The sequence below is a fragment of the Rhododendron vialii genome, chromosome 1a (assembly GCF_030253575.1).
Source record: "Rhododendron vialii isolate Sample 1 chromosome 1a, ASM3025357v1".
Taxonomy (NCBI): domain Eukaryota; kingdom Viridiplantae; phylum Streptophyta; class Magnoliopsida; order Ericales; family Ericaceae; genus Rhododendron; species Rhododendron vialii.
Genome location: NC_080557.1, coordinates 4855806 through 4869659, shown reverse-complemented (window position 1 = coordinate 4869659; position 13854 = coordinate 4855806). Strand labels below are relative to the sequence as shown.

The 13854-nt window shown below is 38.7% G+C and overlaps 2 protein-coding genes across 2 annotated transcripts; both read left to right on the top strand.

Annotated features, from left to right (window-relative positions):
- The first annotated feature begins 2482 nt into the window (after positions 1 to 2482).
- LOC131298911 (ankyrin repeat-containing protein At5g02620-like) lies at positions 2483 to 4537 on the top strand. Its single transcript, XM_058324415.1, has 2 exons — positions 2483 to 3051; positions 3645 to 4537. The coding sequence occupies exons 1-2, from the start codon at positions 2509 to 2511 to the stop codon at positions 4407 to 4409; spliced, it is 1308 nt and encodes a 435-aa protein (XP_058180398.1). The 5' UTR covers positions 2483 to 2508; the 3' UTR covers positions 4410 to 4537.
- Positions 4538 to 9232: 4695 nt separating this feature from the next.
- Positions 9233 to 11257, top strand: LOC131326730 (ankyrin repeat-containing protein BDA1-like). The gene is made up of 4 exons (XM_058359592.1): positions 9233 to 9802; positions 10091 to 10142; positions 10327 to 10874; positions 11204 to 11257. The coding sequence occupies exons 1-4, from the start codon at positions 9233 to 9235 to the stop codon at positions 11255 to 11257; spliced, it is 1224 nt and encodes a 407-aa protein (XP_058215575.1).
- Positions 11258 to 13854: the final 2597 nt, after the last annotated feature.

Genomic DNA, 13854 nt, shown 5'->3' with positions numbered 1-13854 from the left:
TTAGGTCTGTCAGGATGAAGTCCAAATTAATCCTTTAGAGCATCCAGGAATTGGTCTCCCGGATGTTGAGCAAGCTGGAGTGGGTTGGAGTGGCGAAAGCAGATGACAGAGAATGCCAAAGCTAGCATTTGAAGATGTTACTCCTATATGGGGTGGCAATTTTTTGAAAATCTATCTGGAGACCCATCATGAGGGTATTTTAGTATTTCTAAAAATTGATCTACTCTTCACACAGGAAAGTGAGCTAAACTTGCTGTTATTTTGGTGGTTATGTGTTGATACGCAAATGTGGATATATAGGGCAATTCGCACATGACCAAAACCATAGGGGTGGTCAGTTACAAAGTGATTTTTTTTCCTATTGCAATAAACGCTGAGCCAAAAAATGATTAAACTTCATTTCAATAAACTCAATTTGCTCTAAGTGGCCAATTGTATCTTGACATACAATTTAAACTAAATTAAGTGTAAACAAAGGTTAAAATGGTGTCGTCAAAATAATAATTTAAAATGGGAGAGAGTTAAGCGATCCATTTCACGAATGTGGTTAATATTTTTCGAAAGCTCAGTTTGATGAGGGCCAAGGTTGTAGATATATTCGATTCCCTATCGGACTGTTACGGTCAGTGCCTCCAGTTTGATACAAAAGGTGTCGGTATAGTCGGGGATTTTGGGTTTATTTAAGCATTTGCACCTCATTATTTTGCTTATACCAACCAGATATGGATTAGCTTATTCCACTCCTTACCCTATATCCTTAGCTTATCCCATTTATGGTAATGACTTGGATGCCCTCAACCTTAAGGGCATGTTTGATTGCAGATTTCGTTTTAAGGAGATTCGTAATGAAATGGGATTGGGATTGGGATTTGGATTGGGATTGAGAATGAGGTGGAATTATTAATGAGGCGATGATTCATTTATTCATGTTTATTTTGCACAGTATTCGATTGTAGGACTATAAATAACATGTTTGTTTTGGCTAGGATTAGAATTGAAATTGAGATGAGATTCATAGTAACAACCACCCCTGCCCCCCTCCCATGGTATTGCTAATCCCCCATTTTGGGGGATTAACAATCCCATGGGACAACTAGTCCCTCGCACAAAAGCCTAACCAAACCAGGTATTAGGGGCCCATAGGATTATTAATCCAATCTCCCTCTGTAGAATCTGGATGAACTTTTTTAGTTGTTTATTTACAGATTATGTGTTTCATAAAATACAATATTGAGAACATGACGGAAACATATATTTATTCTCCAATTATTTGCCTTTACAAAACGTAAATGCAATATTAACGTACACACACCCAGGGTTTACTCCGGTGATAAGGACGAATGACTGACTTTGAGAGAACTCCCATTGGTCAGGGATTCGATTCCCCATGGCCAGGTGAGTACCTTGGTATTTAAGTGAGGGGCCGCGGCTGGTGTGCTGTAATTAGCTTCCCCTGAGGTTTGAGTTATGCAATTGGATTCATTTAATGGCTTGATTATAGGGCTGTTCCTCTGTTAAAAAAAATAAAATTATTAACATACGCATGCAACATGAGGTTGAATTTTCGGCCATTCCCACCGTACCAGGAAGCTTTCTACAGTACCTGAGTGTCTCAGAGAACATTAAAGGTTACTGCATTTGAAGATATTACATATACTGGTGGCACTTTTTTGAAAATTTGGAGACATTATGAGGGTATTTTGGTAGCTAAAAATTGATCCACGCACCACAAAGGATAACGTGTCGTCAAAATAGTAATTTAATATGGGAGAGAGGTAAAAGATCCAATTCAAGTACTAGGTTAATATCTTTTGAAAGCTTAGTTTGATGAGGACAAAGGTACAAAATTTCGGTTCCATATCGGAACGGTACGGCAGGTACATCCCGTTTGATCTTAAAATCGGTTGGAACAGTTTGATGCCGTTTATAGGTACTGACCTAAACGGTAGCAATGGAGTATCGACCATTTGTGGTTCTATTTTCGGGCCTCGCACAAATGATCCAAACCATTCATTACTTTCTAAATAACCTTTTTGGACTCAATAATCTGTATTGTTTTGGTAGGTACCCTTAGTATTAACGATTTCGTTCAGGTTGCCATTCTCAATCTATTTTGCTGTACTGAGAACTTTTCTGCCATACCAGTATCTCAGGCAATATCGACGACAGACTCACGCAAATGGTTAATTTTTTTTATCTTAAAACTGACAAGTGACAACCAAACAATCACCGCTTAAAGGTGGCTACAATGTAAGGTGCATGGCTACCACCCTTGGAACAATCTTTTATCGTCATATAAGTGATGTTGTCGTTATTGCGTCACCCAACCATCCAAAAACTTGAATAGATCTTTGCGTGTTTTTTTTTGGTGATGAGAATGACTATATATATGTCTGTGTGAGTTTGTGAAAAGTATTTTCAGCAAAACATCTCTATTAATTGTCAGCTTTACTAATGGAGAGAGAGGGAGATGCAGAAACAATGGAAGAGCGCCTCTGTTATGCAGCAATGAAAGGGGATCTAAAATCATTGCAAGAAATAATCGCAATAGATGGTTCCATTCTAGATAGAGTTTTGGTGGGAATTTTCAGAGGGAAAAATCCTCTTCACGTGGCCATATCAACAGGGCAAACACGATTTGTCTTAAAACTTTTGGAAATTAAACCAGGACTTGCAGAAGTTTTAGATACAGAACTTGGCGCGGCCATTCACATAGCATCGGCTAAAGGGCACCTTGAGATTGTGAAAGCTTTAGTGAACGTTAGCCCTGAGATGTGCCTAGCTCGTGATGGAGATGGTAATAGCCCTGTTCACATCACTGCAATGAAAGGTCAACTTCAAGTGTTGGAAGAGTTGGTTCGAACCAATACCCACATAGCTCAAGTTAAGGTGAATCGAGGCGATACCATCTTGCACTTATGTGTGAAGTATGACCAGTTGGAGTGTCTAAAACTACTTCTACAAATGATTCCAAATCCATATTTTGTCAATGACATCGATGTCGATGGCAACACCATATTGCATCTAGCAGTTTCTGAAAAACGACCGGAGGTATGTCCACCTTCCCGGCTTTCTGATTGCCAAATTTACTGTCTGTTATTTATTGGCCTTGTCCTTTCATATGCATATCAATACTCCATTCATCTCATGTATTTATTTTTCCTTGGAAAGAATTACGATTTTGTGAATTACTAATAGCTAAAGTAGTTTCCTCGGATATAATTCTTTTCTGTCTCTTTTACATCAGTGGGAAAAAAATGTAGAATTTGAATCGCACTAACCATCAAATTAGCAACCCCATATGCTGTCAAATCATTTGATTACTGAATTATGTTCAATTTTATTTTTTGCACCACCGAAGTAATAGATGACCCCTATGAAATGAACGATTTGGGTCAAGATAACGCCATCTCGTAGAGCTCTTTTTTAGTGCACTACAACATATATATGATATAGTGCGTTGGTGCACTACAGGAGCTCCCAAGTCCCGAAGGTTATCGTACAACATTGACAAAACTGCACGAAAGTGCTTTAATTAGTACTTTCTAATATGAAAAGTGTCGTTTAATTTTTTTATTATTATTGTTTATTTTAATTTTTTTAATCTAATTGGTGAGTCGTCCCTGTATGCATAATTCACTCAGATGATCAAACATGTGCTTAGCTACGAGAAAATAGTAGCTGTGAATGCAATAAACAAAAGTGGGCGAACAGCGCTGGATATTCATCTGCAATTCCCAGCAGGAAATCAATCAGATTCGGAGAATATTACAGACATCTTACTTGATGCTGGGGCCAAAAGATTTAAAAGAGGCAAACAGGGCACTGTCGGGGATGATCGCCTTGAGCCTTCGTGGCAGACCAAGAGAAGGAATACCTTTATGATTGTATCTTCACTGATCGCGACAATGGCATACCAAGTCGGGGTGAATCCTCCCGGCGGTGTTTGGCTAGACGATGCAGAAGAACACAAAGTCGGGAAAGCTATACTCGCTTATAACTACCCTGATTTTTACCCAATCTTCATGTGCTTAAACACGGCTGGATTCCTCGTGTCTCTAACCACGATCTTGCTGCTCATTATTTCCTTGCCAGAGCGAGGATGGGGTCTAAGGTGGGCTCAAGCTTTCATCTCGTGGTGCACGATCCTGACAACGGCTTTTTCTTACACATTTTCCGTCATTGCTATTTCACCGGCAGGGAAGAAGTATATATACGAAAGGGACGCAAGCAAAGCAATTAAATTTACGGCTCTGGCGTGGGCCGTTGTGATGTCGCTTATCTTCGTATGGCACTTGCTTCTTTTGACAATTGGGATTCTGAAAGAGCAAAGGGGTCTAATGAAGTGCATGGATAAGCTTTTCAAGGTCGTCAAAGGTAGGCCGACATCACTTCCAAACTCGGTTTAGCAGGAACGGGCCCAATGTTTGATCTTTTCATGCTCGTGCTGTGAGTTTTCTTCCAACAAGTGTTACAATACACACCCTTCTTGTTGCATAAGTGTACTGTAGCACATGTAGTATGAACATAAGGAATGTATAACGTACGTATGTGTTATATGTCTCATAAGCCTGAAATTGAGTGTACTGTAGTTAAGAATATGTCTGTAAAAATCAATCTCCATGAATGCATCGAGTCCCATATGTGGAGCTTGTTACCATGATTTTAATGTTTTAACATGCTAAAATCTATCGAGCTGATTCTATCTTTATGCAAAATTCATGGCGTTACAGATTTGTCAGTCCTTTCATCCCTCATATTGACAATACCTTGACCATCAGCAAAATACAAGGACTTGCATCATTTTGGTCGCTGAGAAATGGAGAATATAGCATCATCGCTAGAATATAACAAGTCGAACGACTCCCTCTTGACATCCATCAACTAAAGAAATCTATAATAGCAGCTGCTATATATATATCTGCATATATATGGACAGACAAAATAGGAAAATCAACCCTCTACAGCCAACTAGTGATGAGCAATAGCTCCATGTCCTAAGCCATAGTGCAAACGGAATTAAGTTGAAGAATGCAAAAGCCAAGTTGAGGCATGTCTCTTCCAACAAATGCGTTAGAATATATAGTAGACTCGCGTATGAGTATCTGGTGAGGGTCAAAGTGGCAGAACTTAGACCTTCCTAAAATTATATCTCAAGATATATATGGAGACACGTGTCTTCTGAACTCAGGTTTGTGTACAGGGACACATCTAGAATATTATTCATATTGTATTACTGTTAACAAGGGAACATCCCTTTTGGCGTGGACGTCGGTTTTGAGGCTGGCTCACACTTCCGTTTCTTAAACTACCGCCTTAACTTCCCACAGAAAAACTACTAAGAAGAAAAAAAGACATTGTCACCGTAATTTTCTTCTTCATCACTCCACACTTTTCACATCTTAGATTTGATTAGAGATTAACCTCATGAATTCAACATTTTCTTCTTTCACGCGCTCTTCTGCATGATACTATTTGCACATGCATAATATGTGCCTTGGTGTTTAGCTATCTTGTATATGTACATGCAAGCCTAAATATTGGAGTAGTATTCAGAAATGTACTTAAAATCAAATGCGACTGAGAAAAAAGTACATTCTTTTTGTTGCCCAACGGCCCCAACACATATATCACACCCAACTAACTATTAATGTCAGACACAAATTCAGAAGAATCTATGCACCATCAGTGATGCATGAGCATAATGAAGCAGATCTCATAGCCAACCGGTACTTGGACCAGTTTGAGTGGGGAAATTAATGGAGGCACTTCCTAACATTTTAACATGTTCCAATTTTAGTCAAGTCCAAATGAACCTCAATTTTGGTCTATTTATTTAATTCATGGTCAAAGTCTTTGAAGTCATTTTGTCAATCAAAAAGTAATTTAATCTTTCTATGTGTACTTTGTATTAGCACAAGGAGTCTAAAGGTTGGTTCTAGGTTCTATGTGTTCTTTATAATTGCGTCTTTGGAAGATTAATACTGTGAAAGCTTAGTATAGTACAACTATGTTAAGCCTTTAGCAAAAGGTAGTGGATTGAATAATATTGAGTTTTAATAGAGAGTGTTAATTTCTTTATCTTTCAATTTCTTAAGTATTTTACGAATCAATGAAGTGTTTGATGCATTTATTCCTGGGTATTCTCACATTAAACAGGTTTAGAAAATGATTGATTTTTGTGTATTCATGCGCGAATCAACGGATCTTAACTCGTGCTAGTTTTGTGTTAGTATAAGAATCAATTGCTTACTTCATTAAAGGACTAAAAACGTGAAATTCAAAGGGTTGTTTGGTAACTTTTTTATTTTCAGTTTTTTGGTTTTTGTTTTTGCTCTTTTTGAAAACTGATAAAAGAAAACATGTTTGGTAAGTTATTTTTAGTTTCTTGCGTACTATGAACGTTTTCAAAGTTTCCATGAATTGTGAAAACCCACAAATGGTGTTTTCCCCTGTTTTTTTTTTTCCCCGACCGGTGCACTTTCAGAAACACGCACTGCAGGATCCAAGATTGCTTCCTCGTTGTACTACGTTTTCTCACTGAACTCGTCTATGATGTATGCATATACTATAAACACATGTGAGCGTGTGTGTGCACACACACACTGCATATACTCCTACCCATCCATGATGGGCCCATCCAACCCTTTTTGTTTTTCTCTCATTTCGTTCTATTGGAAGGATGACCAAAAACAAACACAAAATTATCCACCAAACATGTTTTATCATATTGTCATTTTTAACTGTTACTGAAAAAGTATTACCAAACAATGAAAACTAGGCTCCGTTTGTTTGGTTGACACTTGAAAATATTTTCAGAAATCAACAAAATTGTAGAGAGAGGGGGGAGGGGGAAGGCTTAAATGATGGAGAGATTTGAGAATATTAGAATTGAACGTGGGTCCTGATTAACGGTCAAGGACACTGAACGGTGAGAATTGCAATAGAAGGCAACGGGTTCATTTCGAAAAATAACTTACGAAAGATTTGGGACCTCTACACTTATTGCCAACTGGCTTTGAGATGAACATAAAGTTTTTATATGGTATCAAAACGGGGCCCGTTCCACCCCACATTATAAAAAATTCACAATCCACACCCCACGATGACAGACCAGCAAAAAGGCTGCACGATGATAGAACCCAAAAGTGGCCACACGTGACAGACCTCAAAAGCAGCACGTGAGGGGGGATGTTAAATAAATGAATCCCACATTGCTTGGGAGTGGAATGGGTGATCACTTAATAACATCTGGGACTTTTTCACTCATTACCAATTGATTTTAAGATGGATATAAAATTTCTACAAAGGGTAAATCATTTTCTTCTAATTAATGGCACCAAACACTGAAAAATAGGTAAAACATTTTATCAAAAAACATTTTACGCCCAAGCCTAAACATGATTCTACTTTTACAAAAAACTAAAACTGAAAACGTTACCAAACGCCCCACAAATAAATTACAGAAGCAAAAACTTTGACAATGAACATGTGGTTGAACTAGAATCCACCAGACTGGCCTCGAATCGGGTTGAATCCCATCTCCATCCTCCTTTTCAGAATCAACATTCCAAAACCCAATATTCCCAAACTTGTTCCCCGCAGCAACCAACTTCATATCCATCGATGGAAAGAACGACACCGTCAGTATCCTCCCCGGCAAACCCTAGCTATATTCTCCTGTTCCAACCTCAGTGTTCCCAAATCAACGCAACATGAAACCCTAATCGGATAACCCAAGTTCTCATTTTCATCGATCAGCATAACATGGCACGGGCGTTTTTTTATCCCCCAAGAAATCTATTACACTAGACTATTAGAAATGCTATGAGTATAGCAAAGGGGGGTGCCTCGAGTTTAAAAAAAAAAAAATTAGCAAAGGGGGGTGACAGACCACGAGTATAGATGATATTGGGACCTGTCTCGGATCCCTCGCATATGATCAAAACCGCTTTTTTTGTTCATCTTTGGCCATTGAAAGTGTCATCTTTGGCCGTTGAAGTGAAGGGATAGTAGACTTAGGAGTTGTTTGATAACCATATTCAGCACTTAAAAACCGAATAGGATAAGTAAAAATGAAATAAGTTGGCTTGATAACTAAAGCAGAGCGGTGCTGAAACATTTAAGATCACGGAAGAGCAAAGAACAAAAAAAATTTAAGTAGGATCATGTTTTGTAGTTTTCCATGTATGTTGTCCGGCAGCTAAAGTGAAAGGCGCTGTGGTGCAGCCCTTGGATCCTGTCACTCTCACCACTTGCACCACTTGAGAAGGATTTGAACAAGATAAAAATGCCTAATTTGTTCTACTTGTATTGCCACTAATACTTACTAATTGCTTAGGATCTGAGTGTGATTTTGTGAAGTCATGTTTGCAACACAGAAAAATCATTATGTAATAGTCTGCTTAGAGACCGTGAATTGATGTAATAAGTTTTTTTTTTAACAATTTGGTAAAAAAAATCCTCTTGAGTGAGAAATACTTTTTCAACGGAGGGCAACTATTGGTCCGTATAAACAAAAGATGCTAGAATTTTTCCATGATACATATATATATGCTATCAAAAATTTGATCAAGTCAATGTTATTGAAAATCGTGCTATTGTACAAATCAAACGGTACAAACTTTGTGTTGTCCCAATTTTCAAGGAGTTTGCCATGACTAAGGCTTTTTCGAGCATTTATATCATTCGATTGGGGCCTCCGAATTCTTAATTTCTCCGTCTTGACAATAATTAAACTGCTGATATTACTTTGTAAAGATACGTACGCCACATTGGATGAGCTAGAAATAGGAATACCATATGCATGCTTGCGCTTGAGTGTAACTACCTAACTAATCACAGCTGTTTGACTTCCCTCACTTGCCCTTGCATCTGAGATTATCTGAATCATCACTGCCCTCATCCTCACCTCTTATGGTTGAACGTCATGTATTAAGTTAATTGCGAATGTCAGAAATAGATTTACTAAATGCCTTCCTAAGATCATCTTAGGCTGACATGCATTAAGTTGACTCACATTACTCGATAATTTGGAGGCTTCAAATATAAATCCAATTGAGAAGATGTCTTCACCACATCATAGTATCCCCGTATTGTAAAGCATTCAACAGTTGACTGTATATATTTATCTATGTATGCATATATGATATAACCCTGTGTTGTGCAAACTTAATTTTCGAGAAACATATACTCAATCTATTATAACCCGAGAGACAGAGAGGGGGAGAGAATGGAAGAATTGCTCTGTGATGCAGCAATGAGAGGGGATCTAGCATTACTATACGATATAATTGCAAGAGATGTTTACATTCTCGATAGAGTTTTGGTGGGAAGTTTGAAAGGGAAGAATCCTCTTCACGTGGCTATATCAACTGGGAAAACAGAGTTTGTTCTACAACTTCTGAAAATTAAACCAGACCTAGCTGGAGTTTTAGACATGGAACTAGGGGCAGCCCTTCACGTAGCATCCGCTAAGGGGCACATAGAGATTGTGAAAGCTTTAGTGAAGGTTAGCCCAGAGATGAGCCTAGCTCGTGATCGAGATGGTAATAACCCTCTTCACATTGCTGCAATTAAAGGTCAGGATCAAGTCTTACAAGAGTTGGTTCGAACTAGCCCCCACAGAGCTCAAGTTAAGGTGGATCGAGGCGACACCATCTTGCACTTATGTGTAAAGTATGATCAATTGGAATGCCTGCAACTACTACTAGACATGATTCCATATCCAGATTTTGTCAATGATGTTGATGCCGGTGGCAACAATATATTGCATCTAGCTGTTTTAGAAAAACGATCGGAGGTATGCCCACATTCACGGCTTTTTGAATTCTTTTTTTTTTTCTTGGCATATTGCTGACCGTTGTTATCTTGTCCTTTCATATATTCCTATCAATACTGCATTCATTTCATACCATTTATGTAATTTTTAAAAAGAATGATTGAATAAAAGCCTAAAGTACTTGGTAAATGATATTGGCACTTCAAAAATTAATGCAGACATTCCAAAATCAATGTTATTCCAAAGCCACTTTACTTTATTTTTTGATGTGCCACTATCAATTTTTGGAATGCAAATATCATTTTCCAGATACTTTCCTTCATATCCTTGAAAGTTAGGGTGAAAATGGTGAATAAAGAAAGTGAATGAAGAAAAGGCGGGAATTTATATGAGAAGGATGAATTATTCTTTCCTTTTTATTAATCTAATGGTGAGTTCGTGTGTACCTCATTCAGATGATCAAACATGTGCTTACCAACAGCAAAATAAAAGTGAACGCGAAAAATAAAAGCGGGCGAACTGCGCTGGATATCATTTCAACACAGGAAATCCATCAGATACGGAGATTCAAGACATCTTGATCGAAGCCGGGGCCAAAAGGCGCGAACCGGCTTCAGTGGTAGAGATTGAGCGGCTTGAGCCTTCGTGGCAGACGAAGAGAAGGAATACACTCATGATTGTAGCTTCACTGATTGCAACAATGGCATTCCAAGTTGGGGTGAACCCGCTGGGTGGTGTTTGGCTAGACAATTTAGAAGGACCCGGAGGGCACGTAGCTGGGAAAGCCATAACTGCTTACAACAGCCCTTATCAGTACAGGGGCTTTATGTATTTAAACACGGTGGGATTCCTTGTGTCTCTAAGCACAATCGTGATGCTCATTTTTGCCTTGCCGGAGCCAAAAAAGGCTTTGAGGTTGGCTCGAGCTGCGATATCGTGGTTTACAATCATCACAACGGCTTGCACTTACACTTTTTCCGTCCTTGCGATTTCACCGGCGGATGACTATCAAGTGAACCATGCCCTTAAAATCATTACCATCCTATGGGCCGCTGCATCACTTCTCTTTCAACCGGGCTCCATTCGATTGATGGTCTTTGTTGTGCCGAACACGAAATTGAGAATATAATAAATCAACAAGCGATAAACAAGAACACAAGGATATACGTGGTTCCGTTCAATCACAAAGCAAGAACGTACTCCACGGGGAAAAGAGCAAGAGGATTCACTATAAACGGAGAGAGAAACAAAGAGCCGGCTATACCCGTAACTCTAATTAAAGCACCAAACAGATATCTAAGGACAAATCTCTGGTGGAACCCAAAAGGGAAAGACAAACCCTTGGTGGAACCCTAAGAGCATAAACCAAAACCCTAATATCTAATCTTCAACATGAGAGACCCCCTGGGGGCCTCTCCAAAGGGATTCACTCAAGAAGTCCAAAACCTAATGAAGAGAATAAGGCTATATTTATAGCCAAAGAGTCTTTCCTAAAATCAATACTTGCCCATACAAAATTCCTTGCACCCAAAGTCTAAACCAACAAGGAAACAAATCTTTTAGGAAGTCAAATATCTTTTCTACCATCCCAAATTCAAGGCATATTTCCAACAAATCTCCACCTTGACTTGAATTTCCTTGAACTCAACACTATAGGCAATCCTCTTCTTCAATCGCTCATCTCCCTAAAAGCCCTGCACGGGGCAATCACTAACGGCACAAACGAACAAGGCTCAAGCACACCTACTTGACCTTGTAAACGCGACTCAGGAAAACCCAGCCGCACATGCCTCGAAATTGATCCTCTATCTTCCAACGGGCACCTCCCACCCAAAGCATCCCTCCCGAATACACAGGAAGATCTACTCAAACTCCACACGGAGTTAATTATCGACTCTTACCACAGAGTTACTTACCGAACGAGTATTCCAGTAAATGTAGTCTCCTCCTCAAACTCTCGACAAAACTTTATACTTCTCCTTTAACCTTGAATAATCATTGTTGAACAAACTTCTCAACTTCGTAACGAGTCGCCATTGAAACGATCACCAATTGCACAGTACGCAGCGGAAAACAAAAGCCTCGGATTAAAACCCAAAGCTTTGATACCAATTTGTTGTGCCGAACACGAAATTGAGAATATAATAAATCAACAAGCGATAAACAAGAACATAAGGATATACGTGGTTCCGTTCAAGCACAAAGCAAGAACGTACTCCACGGGGAAAAGAGCAAGAGAATTCACTATAAACAGGGAGAGAAACAAAGAGCCGGCTATACCCGTAACTCTAATTGAAGCACCAAACAGATATCTAAGGACAAATCTCTGGTGGAATTCAAAAGGGAGACACAAACCCTTGGTGGAACCCTAAGAGCATAAACCAAAACCCTAATATCTAATCTTCAACATGAGAGACCCCCTGGGGGCCTCTCCAAAGGGATTCACTCAAGAAGTCCAAAACCTAATGAAGAGAATAAGACTATATTTATAGCCACAGAGTCCTTCCTAAAATCAATACTTGCCCATACAAAATTCCTTGCACCCAAAGTCTAAACCAACAAGGACACAAATCTTATAGGAAGTCAAATATCTTTTTTACCATCCCAAATTCAAGGCATATTTCCAATAGTTTTGTTGACGCGCAAAGGACTCGAATGAAGGCCATGGAAAGGATTTTCAAGTTCCGCAGAAGTAGGCCGAGATCACTTCGAATCAATCCAGTTGGCGGGAACCTGTCCAATGTTGATCCATGATCTTTTAATTGATGCCCATGATGGTCTGAGTTAATTACTGCAGTTCTTAGGAAGTGGTACGATACGAACCGGAGATGGTGTTGTGCGAGTGGTTCTATGCAACCATCCGAGTCGTTAGTTCGGCAATCCAAGGATCCAAAATTTCATCTCGGCTGTGTAACATCCGAGCCGTTTATTGCTAAAATGAAATTCAAATCATTGGATTGCCGAATGAACGCGCCTGCACAGCACCATCCCGAGTTCGGTACAATACACACCTCCTTTTGTTTGTTTGTTGTATCAGCACATTCGCAACATTCGTGTTTTGTGATTATGCTACGAACTTATGTGACTCGTGTCGTGAAATTAAAACTCTCTCCGTCCTCTTTTAAGAATTTAGGCTCCGTTTATTTCAACGTAAAATCATGTACAATAGAAAAATATTTTCCGTGTAAATATTTTACACAACTATCATTTCTACTGTTTGATTCTGTATTGGGAAAACAATGGCATTTGCCAGGGAACATACGGGGAAAAAAAATCCCAAATGATTGTGAACATTCTGAAGACACCTGTCTAGCATGCTTCTTTGGCTTCTCATCAAACAGTGGAGGAATATGGGGGTATGCTTTGAATTTTTCTAATTTGGTAGTAAAGTTCTCTCGACAGTTGCTAGGGAACATACGGGGAAAAAAATTGTATATGTATGAAATTCCTTGAGATTATTGATTTCCTTCCACTCCAATTGCCTAAGAATCCCATCCTTACAATTTACACAATATTAATGATTTACTTCCTAAACAGACACTCTAAAAATATATGAAAAATAAATTATAACTCGATAATTAGGGATACAATTAAATGTGTGTCTTGTCATGGAATTCGTCAACGAAGAGAGGCCGTGGCCCGTGGACCTTACAATTTGAGCATCGTGATTTTTTTTTTTTTTTTTTGTTTCGATAAATTCAAACAGCTATACAACGTTATAAAACTGAATCAAATCTCCCTTTCATTTCACTGAACTCTGGATACAAGAACAATTGCAATTTGCAAGACAAGAGCTAGATAGTTTTGCAGAAGCTAACCGACTTAAAATTCTACTCCCTTTGTCTCAATTTAAATGCCCACTACGGTTTTGCATGTCATTTTTAATTACATATATCTCGTACTCTCAATCTATATTGCTAGAAATATGTAATATGGATCTTATTTGATAGATCTCAATTATTTCTATAAGACAATAATTTTAAAAACATAATATATGTGAAGAGATATAAATCATTGAAAATAACACGCAGAACCAACCCAACTTAGCCTACCCAGTCGCAGACTGCTAAACG